This window comes from Cebus imitator, unplaced genomic scaffold (assembly GCF_001604975.1).
Source record: "Cebus imitator isolate Cc_AM_T3 unplaced genomic scaffold, Cebus_imitator-1.0 Scaffold33, whole genome shotgun sequence".
NCBI lineage: Eukaryota > Metazoa > Chordata > Mammalia > Primates > Cebidae > Cebus > Cebus imitator.
This window is the reverse complement of record NW_016107348.1, coordinates 5,806,808-5,831,599: the sequence shown is the minus strand read 5'-3', so window position 1 is coordinate 5,831,599 and position 24,792 is coordinate 5,806,808. Positions and strand designations below refer to the sequence as shown.

The window sequence follows — 24,792 nt, the reverse complement described above, 5'->3', positions numbered from 1 at the left end:
TAATTTTTATATTTTCAGTAAAGACAGGGTTTCACCCTGTTGGCAAGGCTGGTATCGAACTCCTGACCTCATGATCCGCCTGCCTCGGCCTCCCAAAGTGCTGGGATTACACAGGCGCAAGCCACCGCGCCCGGCCGAGATTTTGCATTTCTAACAGGCTCCCAGGTAACGCTTGAGAAGAACTGTTGCTTCTTGGACAGGAGCACTTACAAGACAACGTGATCTTGAGCTTCACCTTGAGGGATGTGAGCGGGGAAAGTTCCAGCTCACAGAGGTTTACAGTCACTTGAGAAATGGTCCACTTCCTCCAGGGTGTTTCTTGGATGCCCCAAACGGAGGAAAACAAGAAGTGACAGTGGGCGAGGAGGAGGAGCTGGCGTCCTCCTCGGTGGGGCAGGCGGTCGGCGCTCTCCAGCGCGGCGAGGGCGGGAAGACAGCCCCAGGGCCGGCCCACGGATCCTCAGAGGGCGCGGCGGACCTGGAGGAGGCGCCCCAGAAGGCGACGCCTCTTGCCTCTCACCTCTCAGAGGAAGTTTGCCCTTAATTTCAGAGCCGGGTTCGCAGTCTGATCATCCTCCAGGAGCGAGCAGCGGGCGCGGACCAGAGCGGCCAGTCCTCCCGGCGCCGGCTGGGCAGTTACCGCGCTCGGCACAGGCGGTTCGCGGCCATGGGCGGCTCGGCCTCCAGCCAGCTGGACGAGGGCAAGTGCGCCTACATCCGAGGTACGCCCGCCTGCCCCGCAGGGGCCTGGGGTGCCCCCTGACCCGTGCGCCAGGCTGGCCGCCGCAGCCGGGGCCCCGAGGGGCGCGCCCGGGCCTCTCCCTGCAGCGCGCGGGGACCCCCGACCGCAGCCCACCCGTGACAGTGTGGACCTGGGACGGGGAGATCTTGGGAGCCAGGCAGGTGCAGGATGTGGGTGGGGATGCCAGCGCCTCCGCCGATCCCGTCGCCCTGGGGTCAGGGCCGCCCCCGCCCGGCGCACCTCGCCCTCCCGTGCCTGCCCTGAACTGAGTTCTGAGCGGTTTCTGAACTGGCCGCCCAGAGACCAGCGGGGATATCCCTGGTTTCTAGAGATTCCCCTGGGGATTCCCAGCCGCTAAGGCAGAATTTCCCTCTTAGTAATGTTAGCCTGGCTTTGGAAAGCGCGGGCTTTGCTCGCACTTCACCATAGCACTTGCAGGATGATTTCATCAGCGGCAGAAAGGATCCTGTCTTGACGTTTCCAGTCCCTGCCTTTCCCTTCCCTCGCCGGAGAGGGGCGAAGCGAAAGAGGAACACTGGTGTGCTCCATAACGGTCGCGAAAGTTGTAGATGGGGAGAAACTCATTTAGGGAGACCTTCAGAGGTGTGCGGACTCAGTAGAGAGCGCGAGGCAGAAAAAACCAAGACCCAAACCAAACTGAACTGCAGGAAGTCCTGACTCGATCTCCTGGGCGTATTCGGCCTCCTCTCTTCCCACCTCCCACCCAACCTTGCCTTCCACCACTACCTAACATTTGGTTATCTTACCAATTACTGCCCTTCCCTGCCCCGCTCCAAACCCCCACCCTCGGCTTCAGAAATACCTTCTAAACTAGGTATTAAACTCTAGGTCTGTTTGGCCCGTGAATCCTTTCCTAAGAGGACATCATTTATTTGGTGTTCTTGTTGCATATTTGTTTTTAGTTACCACAACATTTAAGACCATTTTAAAAGGGTATCAAATCAGGGCACTTGAAGAGCAACAGAGCTGATTTTCCAGATTCCTGCTCTGGTGCTTTTGGAGGTGAAAGATCCTCAACAGCCCGTAGTGTCAGGGGATAACACTTGCTCAAGTATCACTTGCTTTTGTTTGTTAAAAGGGGAAAAGATGGATGATTTATTTATATTAGTAAAAGCGCTGAACTAAGCCTAAAAGAAATAAATGAAGCCTGCCTTAGTCTTAAAAATGTGGTTACATGCTTGTATTCACCAGTGTGTGGGGACTGAAAGGGCACTCCAGCAGAACACAGTGAGAAAGGGCTTGCATTTGGATGTTAGCAAAGTTGTGTTTAAGGTATTTATGTAAGACTTTATTTCACTGGAAAGATTAGGAGCACCTAGCGTAGAAGGATGGCCATCTACACTAACCATTTGAAGTTAAGCAATGTGAAGGATTAACTTGCTTAAGGAAGACTTCCTGGTCATGCCAGTTGTTGCTATTGATGCAAACACTGTATTCAGATAATAAGAAAATGTATTACCTTCTTTCTGAAAGCCATTAAATTATTACACATACAAAAGCATGTGGGAGTTGGGGCAGGTGAAGAACTTGTAATGCATGTGTTTGAATGAGTGAAACTATATCACATGTTGTGACAGTCATTACATCCCCAGCCTTGTTCAGTTTTCTCTTCATTCTGTATTCAGGAGGGCACTTTGAAGGTATGTGTAGTGGGAGAGGGAAGAGAAGAGTTAATGTTAGAATACGTCTAGAGAACGCCAGGCGTGGTGGCTCATGCCTGTAATCCCAGCACTGTGGGAGGCCAAGACGTGGATCACCTGAGGTCAGGAGTTCAAGACCAGCCTGACCAACATGGAGAAATCCCGCCTCTATTAAAAAATACAAAATTAGTTGGGTGTGGTGGCACATGCCTGTAATCCCAGCTACTTGGGTGGCTGAGGCAGGAGAATTGCTTGGACCTGGGAGGCAGAGGTTGCAGTGAGCTGAGATGGCACCATTGCACTCCAGCCTGGGCACAAAAGTGAAACTCTGTCTCAGAAAAAAAAAACAAAACAAAACCTCCAGAGAAAAAGACTCATTGCTTCATGTGAGAATGGTAGTCTTGCTAAAAGAGAAAAGAACCTTGGAAAAATGTGTGGTATTGTACATTGTTAGTGCGTGAGCAAATGAGGGTCATGGGGCTGTGATTTCCTGATGATTTTGAAGTTTCTGAATAAAATCATAGCCCTATCTTTACCTCTTTGCCCATCTTTTAGCCTATAAATATTCTCAAGCTTTGATTCAATTGTAAGCAAAACAATTGAAAGTATGACAGTAAAGTTTAAAAGTACTTTTATGAGCTGCTTCTCATAAAGTAGCTGTCAGTGAAATATAGATTTGAAAGCTCCTGAAGCTGAGACAATAACTTTCTTTTAAGCTTGATAAACTTTGCTAGCAAGGAGAGTAGCTAGTCAATATATTTTGAGTGACTTTTGTTAACTTTATTTTGTATGCATTATAAGCAGCTGTATGCCGCTGATACTGAATCAGCCCTTACTTTTTATATTTTGAGATCAAGTCTCGCTCTATAACCCGGGCTGGAGTGCAGTGGCGTGATCTTGGCTCACTGCAACCTCCGCCTCCCAGGTCCCAGTTCAAGCAATTCTCCTACCTCAGACTCTCAAGTAGGTGGGATTACAGGCATGAGCCACCATGCTCAGCTAATTTTTGTACTTTTTAGTAGAGACAGGTTTCACCATGTTGGCCAGTCTGGTCTTGAACTCCTCACTTCGTGATCCGCCCACCTCGGTCTCCCAAAGTGTTGGGATTACAGGCGTGAGCCACTGCTTCCGGCCAGCCTTTACTTTAAGACAAATCATTTAACAGCTGCCGTTCCTTGTGTGCCTCAAAACATCTGTGTCATATAGATGTTTCGAAAATACATAGTTTCTTAGGATTTAGTTACTCTCCAGGTAAAGATATATGAGCTATGTTAAGGAGTTACTTCATTTCTAAAGATGTTAGTTTTGGAAATTACTGCAATGTTCATATTTCTTACAACAGAATAAATTTTTAGGATTGTTTCTAGAGGCCTTTCCCTAATGTCCCTTGATAAGATGTTTCTATTAATAAATAATACTGAGACCAACTTGTGATCACGTGAGCCCTGTCATATGTTAGTCTTAAGTGATGCTTTTAGCACTGACCTAAAATAATCTTTTTTTTTAAATGAGGAAGAAAGCTCAGATTCCAGGCCTCAGTGGTCAATTTCGGTGATCTTCTCTCTTTATGCCATCTTTTCTTTTCTTTTTTTTTATTAGTATTTCGAGGCAGGGTCTCACTCTGTTGCCCAGGCTGAAGCGCAGTGCAGTGGTGCAATCACAGCTCACTGTCAGCCTTGACCTCCCCTGGCTCAGGTGATCCTCCCACCTTAGCCTCCTGAGTAGCTGGGACTACAGGTATGTGCCACCACACCCAGCGAATTGTATTTTTTGTAGAGATGGGGTTTTGCCATGTTGCCCAGGCTGTTCTCAAACTCCTGTCCCCAAGCAGTCCTTCCATCTTGGTCTCCCAAAGTGCTGGGATTATAGGCATGAGTCACCATTGCCCAGCCTCTTTTTCTTTAAAGCTTTTGGTATGTCCGAAATTAAACTATGGCTTTAAAAAAATACCCAAAACAAAACCAAAAAACCCCACAATGTGTTTTCCTGTTTAAACAATAATTTTATTTCCCTTAAAAAATTACCCTTGAATTTTTCATGAATCAACAAGAAAACAAACCTGAAAGCTCTCCCCTATAAGAAGTCCTGTGGAGGACCAGAAAAGTACCGGACAGCTGAGAGCTGTGGGATACACAGATCCTTGTGGGCACTTGCAGGTCTGCCAGCAGCAAATACCAGTTAGGAAAACTGTTTCCCCCACTGGATTTATTAGTGCCTAGTCAGTTACACAATATATAAAGGGCCCAGTGGCTTCCTCCGAATGCTCATCAATGATCTGATGCTTACAAAGTAAGAAATGAGTTTCAGCTTTAGAACAGCACGTTTTTCTCAGGCGAGTTCACCCTAATTTATACAAGGGTTAACTTAGGTGGCTAGATATAAAGTTTAAAGTGATGTGTCTAGAATGAAGTCTCCATGGGCAAGGTGGAGGATGGGGGGAGCTGTACACATCTGCAGTCTGCTTAGTGTAGATGCATCGTTCTAGTCCACACATTTGCTTCTTCGGTCATAATTTGTTGGGAGATGGGCATAAGAACTGGTCTGCTTTATCTGAATATTTTTGGTAGTGTAATCTTAGAGTCTAAGTTGGCTAGTAATGGCAATATACCGTGATGAAAAAGTTAGGAAATGGATTATGGTAGATGCTGTTGTATGTCAACCAAAAATCCTTTTCCCATTCCTCTCCCACCTTTTTTTTTGAGACAAGGTCTTACTCTGTCACCCAGACTAGAGTGCAGTGGGACAGTCATGGCCCACTGCAGCCTTGGCCTCCCTGGGCTCAAGCGATCCTCCCACCTCAGCCTCCTGAGGGAGTACAGGCACGTGTCACCATACCCAGCTATTTTTTTTTTTTGTAGAAACGGGGTTTTGCCATGTTGCCCAGACTAATCTCAAACTCCTGAGCTCAAGTGAACCACCTGCCTTGGCCTCCCAAAGTGCTGGGATTACAGGCAGGGACCTCCGTGCCCGGCCCCCATTCCTTTTTCTGAAAGAACTCCAGTTTTTTTTCAGGTATTAAAACTGCTGGCCAGGTGTAGTGGTTCATGCCTGTAATCCCAGCACTTTGGGAAGCTGAGGCAAGAGGACTGCCTGAGCCCAGAAGTTCAAGACCAGTCTGGGCAACATGGCAATACCCCATCTCTCTTAAAAAAAAGAAACTCCCAATGTTGCCCTCTGTTTCAGAGATGCTAGCCCCATTTAAGGCCCCTGAAAGGTCTGTGCCTGTCATGGTGGCAGTGATCTCCTTGCCAGTGATGATTATAGTATCCATGGGATTATGTTGCCATCTGGTCAGTGATACTTGAGGGGAAGCTTGCCAGCTGCTTCTAGGTGAGTTTTCCTCCCCTTTAAAAAGGAGGCAAACTGAAGGGCACTTCCTCTCCGTCTTCTTTTGACTTTGTTGCATCTGTGATCTCATGCCTGCAACTGCTGTTTTTATTTTGATGAGCAGGAGGGAAGCTAGCTTAAAGACAAAGCCAGTACTTGGAGCACTGCAAAGCTGAAGTGTCTTAGAGAAGAGAAGCTAGATCCCTGACAAACTTTGCTAATAGCCACCATATACTAACCCTGCATACTTTGTATTATGAGAGCCACTAAATTCTACTTTGGATTGGGATAGTAGAAATAGCTAGTTATCCCCAATATCATTCTCCCTTGTTATGTTTAATGATAGAATCCCCAAATTTTAGCTGTCCACATGGACTCCCATAATAAAGATATTTTCCAAACTCCTTCGCAACTAAATGGGGTCACATAACTGAGTTTTGGCTGGTGGGATGTAGATAGAAGTGCTGTTCTGGAAAGTGACATTAAGGGAGAAGGGTAGGTCCATCTTCGTCCTAGTCTCCACACTGCTGGCTGGATTGTAACCATGCCTGAGCAGCCATCATAGACTATGAGGTGTCCTTTCAAGAAGGAGCACATGTAGGGCAGAGTAACTAGACAAAAGGAGGTGAAATTCCCATGGCTTCATATAGAAGAACCTGCACACCAGCCATGGACTATTTACCTCTGGATCTTAATAAGAAAGAAAGAAACTTCCATCTCCTTAAGCCAGTGTTATTGTGGTTTTATTGTTATCCACAGACAAACCTTATTCTAACTAATACAATTATCTTCTTTTTACTTGTGGCCAAAAGCATCCTAACCACTACACTAAATGCTACCTTACTGGTTCTCCTTTAAGAAAAATTAATCCAAAGAAAGTAGGAAGTGGGTAACCATTATACCATTGGTATTTGTCTCAGCTCCTAATTTGTAGAAATGAATAGGCTTTTCTAAGAAGTGAGAAACTGCAGCTCCTCCAGAGTAGTGGGTATAGGGGAAACAGGAGGGAGAGGGCCCACTATGAATAATGCACAAATGCATATTGATCATTTTATATTTTAAGTGAAAAAAATGCCTTCAAGCACACTAGACTACCAAGGAAGCTAGAAGGAGTTTCGAATAAGGAAAACTACTGCAAATTAGGAATTGCTAGTATCAATAATTACTTTCTATTTCCTTTGGTCTTTGTGAATTGAAACGAAAACTTTAGAAATGGGAAGCTCTTTAGGAAGCCAAATCTCATGTTGCAAAGCCATAAAGGATTTTGTGAGTTTTGAGTTCCTTAGAGTCAACCACAAAGACAGAAAATACAGTAGACCAAGACAGATTAACATTTTCTCCTGTACTGGTAGAACAAAGAGTGACTTTCCCTCTTGTGGCTTCTAATACAAGCCTTGATGAACCCCTTAGAGTTAGACGGTGAATCAAGCTTTGGTCTTGATGAAAGACTTCTTTTTACTATGAATGTCGGCTGTAAGAGGGCCACATCATCAAAGGTGCTCTAGTAATAGTAACTACTAGGGTGACAATAGTAATTTTTATTATCTTTTACTGTGAGCCACTGAGCAGATTGTAGTTTTACTCTGTTGTAATCTCTGGGAAGGTCTGAACTAGGTTCACAGGTAGAAAGTGCCATAGCAGGAGCCCAATTTGTAAAGGTAGTTTCTAATTTCATTAAAATAAATGTACTGTGAATGTTTTACAAAATATGCAGTGTGAAGTATGGCAGGGAATTTTAATCTCCTAATCAGAAATGTTAATTTTTTGTTATACAGCTGGGTAACATCACTCTAAGAGATAAGGTACATATAACAATTTGCACTGTGAAATGGGAAATGAAGTCAGAAGTGAAGATAAAAGCATAATGGAAAGGAAGGCAAAAGAATAAAAGCACAATTCATCTTCTATACTCTGTTTAAGGCACTTTACCAGCAGTTCAAAACGAATACACATATGTACACACACACACACACACACACACACACAGAGAGAGAGAGAGAGAGAGAAAGAGAGAGAGAGAATTAAACAGAATCCCAAATGCAATACAGATTTTCTCCTTTGAAACTGGAAAATTCATTTTAAAAACAGACTAGTAAGATGCTGCCAATATGAAAATGCATGCCAGCTTTTAAAAAGTGCCCCCTGCCTTTGGTACTGTATTTTTTTTTTCTCACTTAGAGAAGAGAATAAAAGCTTTAGAGATAGGAAAGCAATTAATTAACTTTTGCAAATTGCAAGGTCTAGGACCTAAAAAAGTTTGTATTTCTATGCTTGATGTTGCATGGGATGCATCTATAGGGTTAAAATAAATTAACAGCTTTTACTAGGAGCCCCAAAGTAACTTTTGAAAGGTCCAGAGTCTCAAGAAATTTTGGAAGTAGGGTAAATGTCTCTATGCCAAACCATGTGGATTTTTTTTTCTTTTTCCTATTTGAAAACTATTTTCATTTTAAAAGGAAATATAGGCTTAGACAGCCACACAGAACAAATGCATAGCTTAGTGAATCATAAGGCAAATGCTTAGTAGCCACCACCTAGGTCAAGAAATAGAAAGAACTTCACTAGCCATCAAAAGAGCCTTCCATGTGCCCCGTCCCAGTTCTAGGCCTCTTTGTTTCTTCAAAAATGACCACTATTTTCAGTTATCTATTAATGCCTGTTAAACTACCTCAGAGATCCTGGTTCTTAAAACAGGTATTTGTTTGCTCACAGTTCTGCTGAAATGGGTCTAGCCTGGGTGGTTCTACTTTTTGTTTCTGCTGGTGGTCATTTCTATGGATGTGTGCCTCTGGTGAATCAGTTGGTGACTGGACGTAGCTGAGAAGGCTTTCTTTTTCTCCAGGTGAGTTTTCTACATGACCTCTCCAATAGGATACTGAACTGTTTAAATGGTGGGTCAGGATCTTACACTGCTAGAGTGTAAAAGCATGTAGAAGCTTCTAGGACTTCTTGTGGCTTGGGCCTGGAATGGCGCCGCATTACTCTGTCACATTATGTTGGTTAAAGAGAGTCTCAGAGCCAGCCCAGATTCAAGAGAGAACACACACAGGCATGAACACTGTGAAGCATGGCTATGTAGGGGCTCCCCTAGTGATAGACTACCACCCCACTAATCCTAGGTTTTATAATAATGTCTCCCTCTATTTCCTTATGGTTTCATCACCCAACTATGTGTTTTTAAACACAGTCTTACCCACTCATAAAGATGTCTCTCTCTTTTTGTTGAGATGGAATCTTTGTCACCGAGGCTGGAGTGCAATGGGGCAATCTCAGCTCACTGCAATCTCCGCCTCCTGGGTTCAAGCAATTCTCCTGCCTCAGCCTCCTGGGTAGCTGGGATTACAGGCACCCGCCACCATACCTGGTTAATTTTTGTATTTTTAGTAGAGACAGGGTTTTACCATGTTGGTCAGGCTGGTCTTGAACTCCTGACCTCAGGTGATCCACCCTCCTCAGCCTCCTAAAGTGCTGGGATTACAGGCATGAGCCACCATGCCCGGCCCAAAAAAAATGTCTCTTTTAATCTATACATTTCTCCTACATCTTTTACTTGCAGATTATCTGTTGAAAGACTTGAGCGGTTTGATATGTAGAGTTTTCCACAGTCTGGAGTTTACTCATGGTACAGTTCCATACATTTTTCCTGTGTTTTCTACAAGTTGACAGAGATAGTAAGATGTGATCAGTCTCAGAATCAATCCCCCCTTTTGTTTAACTTTTATGTTAATTTCAGGGGAAGAGGTGCAGCACGCGCAGGTTTGTTACACAGGTAAACGTAGTGCCATGGGGGTTTGTTTTACAGATTATTTCATCACCTGGGCATTAAGCCTAGTATCATTAGTTATTTTTACCGATTCTCTCCCTCCCCCTACCCTCCCCCCTCTCACAGGGCCAAGTGTCTGTTGTTCCCTTCTACATGTCCATGTGTACTTATCATTTAGCTCCCACTCATCAGTGAGAACAAGTGGCATTTGTTTTTCTGTTCCTGCATTAGTTTGCAGGAACCATGACCTCTAGCTCCATCCATGTTCCTGTAAAGGACGGCATACCTATGTTCATTGCAGCACTATACAAAATAGCAAAGATGTGAAACGAACTCAAATGCCCATCAGTAAAGAAAATGTGGTACATATACACCATGGAATACTATGCAGCCACAAAAAGAATCAATCCTTCTGTTAAGACTATTGGTGGTGGTGTGTATTCTTCATCTGGAGGCACATGATAGCTGGCTGTCTCTTTTTTTGTGATATCAGTAGCTGTTTTGTTGATGTTCATTGCTGAGACCCATTAATTTATTGGAGGTTGAAAAATGGTGATATTTTAATATGCCATTTTGTTATTATTAGCTGGGATAATTTTATAGAGCAATACTTGCCATATCTATCATTTGGTTACGTAGTATTAATAGTTCAAAAGCAGGAAAAAACCATTATCTTTCCTTTTATCAGTTTTCAAGATAATTTACTGGTTTCTTGTCATCCTTTGAAGCTGATCAATTGACTATAAAAATTATTATGAACTCAAGAATTTCACTGTAATTCTTATTTTACTGAAGCTCCATTTTCCCATCATTGGCCAATGAAAAACTCTTCAAGTTGGCTCCTGAGTTTTTAGAAATTACCCCACTAGTATTTGATAGCTGCCTTGCCACCTGGTAGGTCAAGATCTTTCCTGTCCCATACCAGGAGTAAGCAAAATCTAGAAGAAATTCTGGTTTCTTTTAATGGGAAATAGTATTTCAGTATTACAATTTGAGTCTAGCTATGTTCGCTGTACAATTAGGCTAGCCATTATTTCTGGACTTTTTTTTTAGTGTACAGTACTAGGGAAAATGTATCTCTTTAATATTACATTTATACATATCCTTTTCTACACTGAGAATCTTGGTTCTTAAAGGCATAAGGCAATGATAGAATTAAATATACTCAAATTCTCATTTGCTTTATCATACCAAATACAACGGTCTCAGAAATACTGCCATCATCAATTCTGCTTATGGGAAACTGTGGAACAAACTACTTTTAAAATTAGAAACAAAATATTTGTATGTGCCAATCCAATTCTTCTTCCACTTTATTTTATGATTTTACTACATTAAAACATATAGTCAATCTATTCTATTCTCTTTTCTCATTCACTCTTTGTTTCACAATTAAGTGTTATTTAATGCATCAGTCATTATGTTAATGTGTCTCTGGCCTTTGGAGCTCATTATCTAGTAGATTCCTCAAGAAGAGCTCATGGGAACTTAACAAAGTATGAAGATAGGATTAATTAAGTGGCTCAGTGATACCACCAAAAGCTAGCTAATTTATTTCTGCTGTCTGTGGGCCAGCTCTCTCATGGTTGAAAGGTGGCTGCAGCAGCAAATGGTATCAAATTCTCAGGCACAGCAATGTCCCAGAGGCCAAAAAGAGATCTGTCTATTCTTTGAGCCTCCTTATAAAAGCAAAGAAACGTTTCTCAGATGCCTTACTAGCAGACTTTCCCTTATATACCACGCCAGAATTGGGTCACACATTCCTTCCTAAACCATCACTGGCAAGAGTATGAAATTATCATGATTTGGTTAGACCAATCAAGATGCCCTTCTGGATTGGGGTTAGGGCCATTTCACTGAAGCACATGGTTATAGGGAGGGTCATGGATACCCAAACAGAATCAGGTTTTGTTAGCAAAAAGGATGCATAATGGCTATTAAGTAGGTAACCAACATTAAAGATTTTGCTAAGTGTCATGAAGGGATTAAAAACAGCACTGAGATAGAAAACTCATGGTGGCAATTGGGCATGGAGTTGAGATATACTTGGCTGTGGTATTCAGAAGGATAAGAAGTTGCTGTGTGTGTGAAGAAGCAGAGGAAGTACATTTTGGTTAGAAAGAACATCATATAGAAGGCGGAGGAGGAGAAAATACTTCAAGCTACTGAAGAAAGCATGTTATGTTGGGAGTGTAGTGAGCAAGAGAAAGAAAGGTTTAATGGGAGGGGATGCCTGTTAATATTTTGATATTTTGTTGCCTGGCCAGGCATGGTGGCTCATGCCTATAATCCCAGCATGCTGGGAGTCTGAGGTGGGTGGCTCACCTGAGGTCAGGAGTTTGAGACCAGCCTGGCCAACATGGTGAAACCCCGTCACTACTAAAAATACAAAATTAGCCAGGTGTGGTGGCACACACCTATAGCCCCAGTTACTCGGGAGGCTGAGACAGGAGAATCGCTTGAACTCACGGGGGTGGAGGCTGCAGTGAGCCAAGATTGCACCACTGCACTCCAGCAAGATAGAGCAAGACTCTTTCTAAAAAAAAAAAAAAAAAAAATTGTTGCCTGTCTGCCACCACTAGAATGTAAGCTCTATGAAAGCAGGATCTTTGTCTCAATTCATTGCTATGAAATGAACAGCACCCTCAGGAAATAGAGAATGTCTGGTTCACAGTTCCTGACTGATAAATATTTGCTTAATGAAAGGATGAAAGGAGAAGAAAAAAATTTAAACTATAATGAATGTCTTAGAAAATAAGAGAAGAATTGCATTTGTAAAACAAGTTCAGGATGTGATGAAGAAACAATAATAGAATAGGAAAGAACTCTTGGAAATTAAAAGTCTGATGATCAACATTTTAGAAAATCCAATTGTTGCTTTGGAAAATAAAGTTGAGCAGATCTTGCATCTAAATTCTGAGATCTAAAGTTCTTATTTACTTTAAATTAAAACAGTACATTTCAGTTATTGTTATTAACTTAATTCTTCTCCCTAAAAAACAATTTTAAGTATGTATATTTCAGATATTACACATTTGCCATAGTTGCTGATAAAACTTGTCTTTAAGTCTCTGTCTGCTTTGCTTAGACAATAGAGCACAAAGATTAAAAGATGGAAAATAGAAGAGGCAGTATAAAAAAAAATTAAAGGGTCAGTCCAAAAATTTCAATATCTGGTTAAACAGAAGTCCCAGAAAACAGAGAATGAAGAAAATGAAGGGGAAAAAATTATTAAACAAGTAAAAGCTTATTTTCTAGGACAGAAGATCATGTGTCTCTGGATTTATAGGGCCAAAGAATTCCTGGACTTCACTCAGAGCTGGAAATAGTTCATGTTCCCATCATCCAAAGTAGAAAGACTTTGTAATATATAGGTATGTGTTAGAGTTCTTAGCAGTAGTGAGCAGAAATTAGCCCTAGACTAGAAGGCTGCTCTGGACCTGCTCTAATAAAAATTTAATAGCAAACTTCAAATAGATCAAACTGATCCCAAGTAACGTAACTGCCTACTTGAATAAAGTGCAGATTCTTTATAGAAATACAATAACATACCCATTCAACAATGTAAAATTCACAATATCCAGCATCCAGTTAAAAACTATCATAGTAGACAGAAGAAACAGGAAAATATCCACAACTATAAAGAAAATAATAGAGATAGACTCAGGAATTACAGACATGGTGAAATTAGCAGACAGGGATGGTAAAGCAGTCATTATATGCTCCATGTGTTAACACAGAGGTAAACATGAGCATGGTGAGAAAAATGGAAGATATAAAAAAATCTTTTTAGTCTCCAGTCTTCAGGAAAGAGCAATGTGACTACTGTGTTTCTGTAGCCTGCTGCAACATCTAGGCAGAATGTAGCTGTACTGACCTGTTACCAGCATTCTCCATGGACCTGGGAGAGGAACAAAGCAGCCTGCAGAGAACTGAATGTACACAGGAAGCTGCTGAGATGGGGCTGGTCTGGGGCCGGGGCAGCTGAGCAGGATCAATTCAGAAATGAAGGAAAATTGTGGATGTTCCTTTAAAAAGCACATCATTATTAGTGGTCTTGTGTCCTTAATTCTGGTTCGCACACAGAACAAGTGACAATTTCCATGATTAGCTAAAAAGAATTCAGAGATTTTCCAAATTTGGATTGAATGTGTTTGTTTAAAGGATTATTTCCTGTGTAATTCATGCTGAATGAGTGACACAGGAGAAATTGTCTAAGCAAAGCAGATGCAGGCTTGGAGTTAAAATAAAGCCAAATTTTATGAACAACAATGGCAAATGTGTAAGATCTGGAATATAAATATTTAAAATGGTTTTGTTAGAGAACAGAATTAAATTAGTAACAGTAATTGAAATGTACTGTTTACATTTAAAGCAAGTAAGAATTTTACAGTATGACTAAGACGTGAGTATGTTAACTGAGATGTTAGTTCCTAACTAAAATGCTAACTCTTGGTCTGAGAAATGATAATCACCGTAGTAAAAGCTAACATTTATTGAGTGCCTACTATTTGCCAGGCAAATAAATGTTTCAGATAAAAGGTAACAGGATATCAAATGCTCTTTCAGAAATTCTAAGTGTTTCTTCCAGAATTCCAAGTATGCATAGCTTTTTCTTTAATGAAAAGGGAATATCAGCTTGATAGGATTTGAATACTCACTTAGCTGCTTTAGCTACCTTAAATGAGCTAAACAACCCTTGGTAAAAATGGAAACATTTACTAAACTTTTAAACTTTTGGTTCCATTTCCATTTCCATATCTTAATTCTAAATTATTTGGTTATTTTTTTTTTTTTTCTCTTTTAGGTAGAGTCTCACTTTGCCACACAGGCTGGAGTGCTGTGGTGCGATCTTGGCCCACTGCAACCTTTGCCTCCGGGTTTCAGGCGATTCTTATGCCTCAGCCTCCTGAGTAGCTGGGACTGCAGGCTCCTACCACCACAGTTGGCTATTTTTTCTTGTTTTGTATTTTTTAGTAGAGACAGAGTTTCACCATGTTGGCCAGGTTGGTCTTTAACTCCTCAAGTGATCCACCTGCCTGGCCTCCCAAAGTGCTGGGATTATTGGCATAAGCCACTGTGCCAGGCCTTTGTCTACTTTTTGAAGTGGATATTTTCAGTGAGTGAGATGGTAGATTATAAATAGCTTAATCTAGAAATTAAAATTCAGCTACATGTTAGCAAAACATAATATGGAATTTACAAATAGGCCAAAGCAGCCATTGCAGCCACTTTAAACTAACTTTAAATAAAATGATACCTTCGTACAATTTCTTCATTATCAAAGAAAATATTTATACTGGGAAGTTAAGGCATACAATAAAAAAATAAAAATAAATGGAACCTTCACTTCTGTAAATCAGGCACAACAGTTTCCTGAGGACTCGCTGAATCCGAAGTTGGATTCTCTGCAGATTTTGGACCTGTCGACTGGCTGCCTTCAGTTTCTCCTACGAAAATGATGACAGTAGTAATGCCCAGTCAGAAAAGAAGGGTCAGAAATGAATAATATAATGTAATAAATGTGATGTTATTCTCACATTTCCCAGTCCTACCATTATGTTAATCTGTTTTTACTATCAGTAATGGCATCAGGCCTTTGCAGAGTAAATAATTGGCTTTCACATACTGCTGAATAATACCTATCTTACACATTTGTTCTGCAGACTAATTAATGTTTCAGTGTTTAAGCACAATGCCTCTACAGAAGCAATGGCATTATAATGTGTTGGGACACTCTAGTATTGTAATTAGTACTAATTAGATTCTTTTCAACAGCTTGTTGAATTTACAAATTACTGCCTGTAAGGTAATTTATTCATTATGAAAGAGTCAGACGCAAGGGTTTAAATAGGCACCTTTAAACAACTATTCTTAAGGTCCTACACATACTCCTCCCCTAACGCCAGGGAAAGGCAATAGGAAGACACCTTTTTCAGGAAGGTTGTAAGGAAGAGCTGCCCCAGTGGTATGCTAGGAGCCAGCTCACACTGACTGGCAAGAGCTGAATCCAGGCATCTTTTCCTAACTCAGAGCTCAGTGACATCACATTGGTAGCTTGACATCAGCCATAGTGGGAGTCTTTTTGTGTTGTTGTTGTTTTTTGAGATCCAGTTTACCAGCACATCACTGCTGGTGTCTTTCTCTTCAGTGCATGGAAGCTGGTGGCAATGTTAACCAGTGGGCCATGGCCTGAAGCCATGTTTCAGTTGGACATTAATTAGAATGAACTTACTGCTGAAGCAGCCATCCTTCAAAGCTCAGTGGCACGTAATGATTTATATTTCACTCATCACACTATCCAAGAAGATTTGGTGGGAGTGGGTTAATGAAGGGGAGTGGACTTGTGTGTGGACACAGACTCTTTCCATCTAGTGTATGGTACCATGTACCTTTTTGGTGGTTTGTTGAAGCCCATGGACCTCTTTTTAGAGTTACATTTTTAAATGAAAATAAAAATACAGAGGATTATAAAAGAAATGAATTTTATTGAACTGTAGTTATCAAAATATTTTTAAAATCTGTGATATGATAAAATCAATAACAAGGTCTCATGGAGAGTTTAATAACTGTAGGTTTGAAGAAGTGCTGTTCTAAGGTATCCAGCAACTTAAATGTGCTATGAAAACATCTGTGAGCTCTGTTGGTGACAAAGTCACAAATACTGCTAAATTCCACTGTAGTTTGTTCAGAATTGGAGGGAATACTGAATTTGAATTGAAGATTAATAAAACATGGTGTTCTTTTCCTCCATTCAATGTTTGGATGGCCTGAATTCTATCCACAGAGCCCATCAGGGTCTCCAGGCCCCAGATTAATAATCCTTGACCTGGCTGGGCATATCCCAACAGCGTAGAAGGCCCAAGTCTAGAGGATCACTTGAGGCCAGGAGTTTGAGGCCAGTCCAGGCAACATAGTGGCATGTGCTTATAGACCTAGCTACTTAAGAGGCTAAGGTAGGAAGATCGTTGGAACCCAGGATCAAGTGAGGGTGCAGTGATCTGTAATTGCACTACTGCATTCTGGGCTGGGCAAGAGTGAGAACCTGTCCCTTAAAAAAAAAAAAAAAAAAAGAAAGAAAGGAAAGAATCCCTGACCTAGTGGCTAGTGGCTTCGTGATTCTTAGGGCCACAAAGACTTTAAGTGGATACTGTGCTTACAGTATAAGGGCAGATAGAGAATGGAGGATTATGTGGGTAGATTTTGTGCACCAGGCCTGGAGATGGCCCACGTTATTTCTGTCCAACCTTCTCATCTCCATATGACACACCCTTCCCTTGTATCTTTCCCATTGGCAATTCCTGTGAAAAGTCTTATCCCTTGTTTTTATTGTCACCTTTTCCCTTATATTACCCTCAATGTGTTGAGCTTAACATTTCAATGAATAGATTTTCTACCTTAAGTGCATTCTGATTTTGAAGGTAGGCTATATGCTTCATTTTTATTTATGCAAGAAAAGTCGAGGCCAGGTGTGGTGGCTTACACCTGTAATCCCAGCACTTTGGGAGGCTGAGGCGGGTGGATCACAAAATCAGGAGATTGAGTCCATCTTGGCCAACATGGTGAAACCCCATCTCTACTATAATACAAAAAATTAGCTGGGCGTAGTGGTGTGTGCCTGTAGTCCAGCTACTCGGGAGGCTGAGGCAGGGAAATCGCTTGAACCTGGGAGGTGGAGGTTGCAGTGAGCCAAGATCGTGCCACTGCACTCCAGCCTGGTGACAGAACAAGATTACATCTCAGAAAAAAAAAAGTTGAAGCCTTCTATATCTATTTGTCCAATTCAACAACCAATAGGGACATATAACTAATGAGCACTTGAAATGTGGCGAGTCCAAATTAAGATAGGATGCAAGTTAAAAATACACTCCAATTTTGAAGTTTTAGTACAAAGAAAATAATGTAAAATATTTAATTAATATTTAATACAAAATATTATTTAATAGCAATTACATATTGAACTAATACAAATTTGGCCCTATTATTGGGCTAAATAACATATATTAAAACTAATTTAATCCTTTAAAAAAATTTTAATGTGGCTTCTGGAAGACAAAATAACATTTGAGGTTAACATCTATGGTTCAGCTGATATTTCTTTTAGACAGCTGTTGTTGAATAAAGATTCATAGAAGATTCATGGAGCTGCAAGGAATCTTAGAGATAAGCATCTAATCCAACTCTTTTATTGTAATCCCAGAAGCTGAATGAGCTGTTCCCATCCGTCTAGCTAGTAACAGCACACATAGGACTGGAATTCAGGTCTCTACACTCCGGGTGCAGAGCTCTTTTCATAGTCCATGGTATCCAACCAAACCAAACCAAACATCTCCTAGATTTTGGTTTCCAGTTCAAATCAAAATATACTCTGATTCTGAGTTACACATAAGCACCCGGAAAATGACAAGCCTTTTTCCAATCTGATGTATTTTCAACCCTAGTCTTAAAACTGAAGTATAATTTCCCTGTCCCTGAAGAACTGCAGGCACAAGCAGGCAGACAGGCTGGTGCTTGACTCCCTCATGAACCCAGATAAATGAGGCCCTGAGGTCGTTCACCTTTGCCCTGGTCTTCTGCATTTCCCTTAGCTGAATGGTTAAACTTACAAAGAAATGCTAAGATAGTCTTATCTCTTCTGAGTTTTCTCTTATAGGGATGGAAAGATGTGAAAACCTAGTATTTCACATGACTAGCCCTTTTTCCTAGCCAGGAGGTGGCACAGTGGATAGCTGTTAAGGGAAATAATGGATGGGTTTCATTTTCTTTTGTCTCATTTTCTGTTCTTGGCTTTCACTCTAGACCTATAGCCAAATTACCAAGGTCTGGAATATTTTCTGACCTTTTTGTCTTAGAATATTCCCAGGATTTCCCCGCCCAACTCACTTTCCCTCTCTAACTCACCATTTCCATAGAATCACATTTGAACCATAGTGTATTTAGATGATGTTTTCAGTAGGGCTTAGATTTTTTAAAAAAAGTTTCTTTTCCTAAACAATGTAGTGCCAATACATAATCTTTCCCCCTTAGGAATTTTAAGTAATGACGTGATCCTTGAATCATGTAATTTGCAGTTGCAATTGAAAAAAATGTAATTACCTTATTCAGTGTTCTATGTGAAACATCGTCACTAGACTGTGAGCTTGTCTCATTTTCTCTGAACTTTCTCACCATTTTCAGTGGTTTCTGGAATGTTAAATTCTGAAAAATATGCCTTGTGACCCATGACAACTTTAGACTAACACACTTGCTGACACATTCATTATCATTATTTGGCTCTTTCACAAGAAACTCCTGAGGCATACTATAGTTAACTACTTTGCTCACTTCAGATCATCACCACTGTTGACGTAAGTTAATGTTTGAGAAAGGGAGCACAAACCTTCATGTCTTTATATATTTTTTTGAAAATATTTGATGCCTTAAGGTGTGCCGATAACCAAACTCAGCATTTCTCCAGGGATATTTTTAAATTTTTGCTTTGTTCATTCAAAGGAGAAATGTACACATATGATGTATTTTGCAAATGAGCATAATCTTCACTAAGATATATAAAATACACTTTCAAAATGTTATTTATAGTATGTCTCATTTTAAGAAAAGTGGACAAAATAAAATGAGCTTACAGAGCAAGTAAACCCTCAAAAACCGTTTATCATAAAATGATAACTGTGCAGCTTTCTTGATTCAGTAGGGCATTGGCTCTGGAGGTAGAGCCCTCAAGTATAGATAATGGCCCCATCTCTTGCTAGCAGTGCTACTTTCTGCAAATTATCTCACGTCTTCCAGCCTTGGTTTCTTCCACTGCAAAAAGGTTCTGGTAAACAATCATTGTACTGATCCTTGTAAAGTACTTAACACTGTGATAGGGACATGAACTCTCAACAACTGGTAGGTGTTTTATCATTTATAATAGTATACCTTCTGCAATCTAAAGTCAAAGATTTTAAATAAAGGTACATCAAATAAAATACTTTTCTTTAAAATCCTTAGTCAGCCAGTCCTGGTTCCACTTGGAACCAGTACTGAATTTCTATACATTTTCTATAATTTATGGAGTTGAGACTAGCAGGCTTCAGACTTAATAGACAGCATCAACTTCAGGGGCAAGTACATATGAACTTGGTGCAGAAGAACTTGTTTGAATTGTGGTTCTAGCACATACCATGTGACTTTGGGCTTGTCTTTAGGCCTCAGTTTTCTCTTTAGTGAAACAAGTTGTTTAACTGATTAAGTCTTTTCAAAGAAACTTACTTAGAATAAACTCATAAACCTTAACGTGCAGCATTTAGTTTAGACCAAGCTTGTCCAACCCATGACCTGTGGGCTGCCTGTGGCCCAGGAAGGCTTCGAATGTGGCCCAACACAAATTCGTAAACTTTCTTAAAACATTATGAGGTTTTTAAAAATGATTTTCTTTTTTAGCTCATTAGGTATCCTTAATGTTAGTGTATTTTATGTGTGGCCCAAGACAATTCTTCTTCTTCCATTGTAGCCCCGGGAAGCCTAAAGACTGGACATCCTTGTTTAGTCCTTAAAACCTCAAATGTCATAGAACACATCTATTTCTTTTTGTTTTTATTTTTTTGAGACAGGATCTTGCTCTGTTGCTCAGGATGGAGTGTAGTGGCATCATGGCTCACTGCAACCTCTGTCTCCTGGATTCAAGCTATCCTCTCACCTCAGCCTCCTGAGTAGCTGGAACTGTAGGCATGTGCCACCATACCTGGCTTATTTTTTCAATTTTTTTTGTAGAGATGAGGTCTTGCTATATTGCCCAGACTGATCTTGAACTCCTGGACTCAAGCGATGGCCTGCCGTGGCCTCCTAAAGTGCTGGCATTACAGGCGTAAACCACCATGCCTGGCCTATCTATTTCTTATAATGAGGCATTCATTGTGTATCTTTCCTTCTAGTCATCAAATCAAAATATGCCCTGTTCTGTGAAACAGGATGAACAAAACAGACTAAATCCCTGCTCTCATGGGACTTACATCATGGAGGTGGTGGTGGGGAGAAATGAAATTAAGAAATAATAAGGTGACATTGGTACCAAGGATGATGAAGCAGGGAGGCCAGCGTGGTTACAGAGGAATGAGCAATGGGAACTGTGGGCAGAGACAGGGCAGCAAGGTAGGTGGGATCACATCTCAGGGGTATTTGTGCCATTGTAAGGACTTGGGCTTTTACTCTGTGTAAGGAGAGACACTCTGGGGAGTTTCGAGCAGAGGAATGCCATAGTCTGAATTCTCTTACTGTTATGTAGGGAATAGACTGTAGCAGGGACAAGGGAGGAAGCAAGTCAGGCAGGAAGAAGCTAGAGCTGTGATCCAGGCCAGGGATTATGATGGCGTGGACTAGAGGGTAGCTGGAGGTAGTGAAACATGGTTGGGTTATAAACAGGTTTTGGAGGTAGAGCTGACAGGATTTGCTGATGAAATATGTGGAATATGAGGTGGAAAAAGTGGCTTCAAGGATGACTCCACGGTTTCTGACCCAAACAAAAGAAAGAATGAAATTGCCTCTTAGTGAAAGAGGGAAGGCTAGGAAACACATTTGAAGGAGAAAATGAAGAGTTCACTTTTGGACAGGCTAAGATTGAGATTCAAGTGGAGATGTCAGCTAGGCAGATGGATATCTTATCTGATAATCACTGTCATTTGTTAAGTGGTGTCCTTAATTACCTGTCAGACTCTAGGTTAGGAACATTATACATGTTACCTCATCTAAATGCTCATAATAACCCTCCAAGATAGGTACTGTTATCATTTGCAGATGGTGAGACTGAAGCCCAGGGAGATTATGACAAAGGCCACATAGCTAATATTTAATGCACATGGTTCTCCTTGAAGCCAAAGCCCCACTCTTACATACAGTGTCACTCACTACATAGCCACAAAAGGAGGAGGATGGGTGTCAGAAACACTGAGCTGAGTTCATGCTTGCATGAGGAGTTTGCTGTATGGCTTATATCCATTGCCTCAACCTCTTTCTGTCTTAATTCTCGTGGATACCTTGAAGGTTATTGAATTCAGGTCAGAAATATCATTTACTATTTAAGGGAAGAAAGATGCTGATGATATATACTTGCAATATATTTTACTTCTGAGAATTACAAGTAATTTTTAGCACCAAATACTGTAATTCAAGGGAGCAGTAAGAACTGTCATGTAATGAAATTATTCTTTCCAAAGGAAATAAACTTGGATGCTGATCTATGTCCCTTATTGTCTTCTTTTATAGCAGAATTAGGCATTTGGCCATGAATTTTCATTTCTAGCATAACCTAATCTAAAACCAGCTTCTTATTCATGATGTTACTGAGCAAGTGAAGTTTTCCAATCTATGTTTCATGATAGCCTTTAGATGAACAAGCAGAAGTATAATCATGAAGTTCTCATTTGCATAAGCATCCTCTTGACAGGCCATCAGACATCTTTATTGTTCTTGGGTACATTTCATGGGCTGCTGAAAGCGTGCATAATGATCTCTAGCAATTCATCTTTTTACCTAGCTTAATGGCCCTTGTTACATATCAGGAGAATGATGAAGTGAAAAGACAGTGTGTCCAGGGCCTGCCTGCCTAGGAATATGGAGAAAATTACGTTGGGAATAAATTATATTAGCTTCTTCTCATCATTCATTTACCTTTTATAAATTTCATCTCACTATACTAAACAATCCTGGATGACCTGGGAAAAAAGTTGTGTACCTTCTCACCAACAGGCTCAGATTCCTTGTTCGTTGTCAAGATAATAGAGACCAATTATATTATCTCATGAGATCATCTTCTTCTAAATTAACAGACTTCTCTGCACTAGTTAACAGGGTGAATGCATTCATTTGGGTTAGGGTTGGGTGGAATTCTTACTTTTATAACTCTTGTTTTTTTGAAATGATTTTGGAGATAAAGCAAATAAAAAATCAGTATCTTGATAGAGTCGTTTTAAATAAATATTTGATTGAATTATCTTTTTATTGTTTCTTTCTTGGCCTCAATCGACAATAATGATGGTGGTGACGGCTGACTCCCTGGTGGTGCAAGAGACTTTCCTCTGGCTGGTCTGTGACAGAGAAGGGACCCAAACCCAGTACTGCATAATTTTCTGTGGATATTGTCATCCCCAATTTCCCAGTTAGAAACTGAGACTTAAATTCTAGTCTGAGATTCTTCACTTGATTGTGTGTAAATTCATGCCCCTTAGCATAATAGTAGTTCGATTTTAGTAGTTACTCTGAAGGAAAATTTTTTCACAGGACTAATGTCTCCTCTGCTTTCAGAGAGAAGTGCAGTGTGCTATATCTTACTCTTATTCAAACTTATAGTTGGTTGCACAAGCAGGAAAAAATCTTGAGTGGCCATGTGCCTCAATGGGAAGAGTGGAACAAGAATTCAGGGCAGTCCATTTCTGAGTCCTCTTTGTGCAAGTTATATAACTGAGCCTCAGTTCCTTTGTATGTGAAATGGGATAATAACTACTAATTCACATTATGTTGTGAGAATTAGGTTATGCTGTATTCTGTTCTTTAGGGCTCAATAAGTGGTAGTTATTCTTATTACTATAAGCCAGTTTGTTTGAACAATATTCCAATTTCAAAAAAAAAGAAAATCTCTCACCAAATGTCAGAGTATAGTACATCCAGAAGATTTTAGAACGAAAATTAGGGAAAAATATTAAAAGCCATTACCTTTTTTATCTTTTTTTATCCCCTGCTGCTACACAAATTAACATAATGCCATTACTTTTATTTAAATATTTTAAGTAACAATTCTGACTCTAAATTACTACACAAAACATGAAGAAAAATAGAAAAAAAGTAAGTTATCCATGATCCTTCAATCTGTTGTTAAGTAATATTAGTATCTATTTCCTTTCCCTTTTTTTTCCAATATTTCATATAAATATATCCACATACATATAAAACAAAATTTGGATTATATTTTGTACAAATCTTTATACTGCTATTCTACATTATATTGCAAACATTTCCCTCATTGTTAAATATTCTCTGAAATCTTAAGTTTTATTGGCTGTGGAGGGTGCTGGCTGTGGTATATCCTATAATTTATGTAACCATTCTCTTCTTGTTGGACATTTAGGTCATTTTAAAATTTTCATTATTATAAGTGATATTTTAGTGAACATCCTAATGCATAAATATTTATGTGAATCTCTGATTACTTTCTTAGAATTACTTCTTAGGTGTCAAAATGTGAATAATATTTAAAAATTATAGTTTTAAAAAGAAAGGCCATCATAGAAGCATAATATATCAGCCACACTGAATTTCTAACCTCTTGGAACACAGTAACTAGTCTGCACTCTTGGTAGCAGAAGTTTTATCTTATTCATTTTCCTACCCTTTTTGTGTTCCATGATATCTGTTCTGTTAAAGTCAACTCGTTTGCTGAATGAATGAATAAATGAATACATATACACTTTGAACAGGAGTTAATTGAATCTAGACCTGTTTCAGTTAGAAATGTGCTTGAATTAGCCCTTTCTCAGTACCATATATATACCTAAGGAACTCTTGAAAACATTCATAAGCCTTTATAATGACTATTATGATAATTCTTATTCCTAAGGATTCTTTTATTTTTATTTCATATTTTTGAATATCCCAATATGCTTACCTGGGAGTAGATTGAATAAATAATCTGAGAGTTCTTTTTCTCCGTTATGTTTCCACTTTGCTAGAAGTGGAATATTGGGGAGACGTCTCTGTATGTCTTATAGTGTAAGGAGATTATGGTAAAGGAATAAACATCATGTGCTTGCTCTTTTGGAAGGGAATTTAAAAGTCATTAAAGATAATTTCATGCTTGAAAGCGTTTACCAAGGGGGTAAGCAGCTTTTAATACCTCCAGTAATAAAAAAACTCACTACCTCCTAAAGCCAATCAGTTCATATTTGGACAGTTATTTTGTTAGTGAGTTGTGCCAGGACTGAATTCTTCCTAGTTTCTGCACCGCCTCTTGGCTCACACTTAGCTCCTGTGCCATGTCCTCTGCCACTTCCTCTTGCCTATGCCCAGCCAGTTCTCTCTGACCTCTGGCCACTGGCTCCTGGTCAGCACAAGGCTCCTGTCTGTATAGGAAGCAGGGCTCAATGTACAGGAATCTGGGATTCAAACCCAGGATTATTTGGCCAAAGCCAGGCCTTTTAAGAAATTATTGTTGGAAAATATACATATTTATCATGTTAACCATTTGTAAGTGTGCAATTCAGCAGCATTAAGTATATTTACAATATCGTATAACCATTACCACTATCCCAAAGCATTTTTATCATCGCCAA

The 24,792-nt window shown here is 40.2% G+C and overlaps 1 protein-coding gene across 1 annotated transcript in view; it reads left to right on the top strand.

Moving 5' to 3' along the window:
* Positions 1 to 427: 427 nt before the first annotated feature.
* Positions 428 to 24,792, top strand: part of NIBAN1 (niban apoptosis regulator 1) — a 159,066-nt gene continuing 134,701 nt past the window's right edge. Inside the window, exon 1 of the mRNA XM_017524403.2 lies at positions 428 to 722. Within this exon, the coding sequence (XP_017379892.1) occupies positions 668 to 722 (55 nt within the window). The 5' untranslated portion in view covers positions 428 to 667. The remainder of the gene's footprint in view (positions 723 to 24,792) is intronic.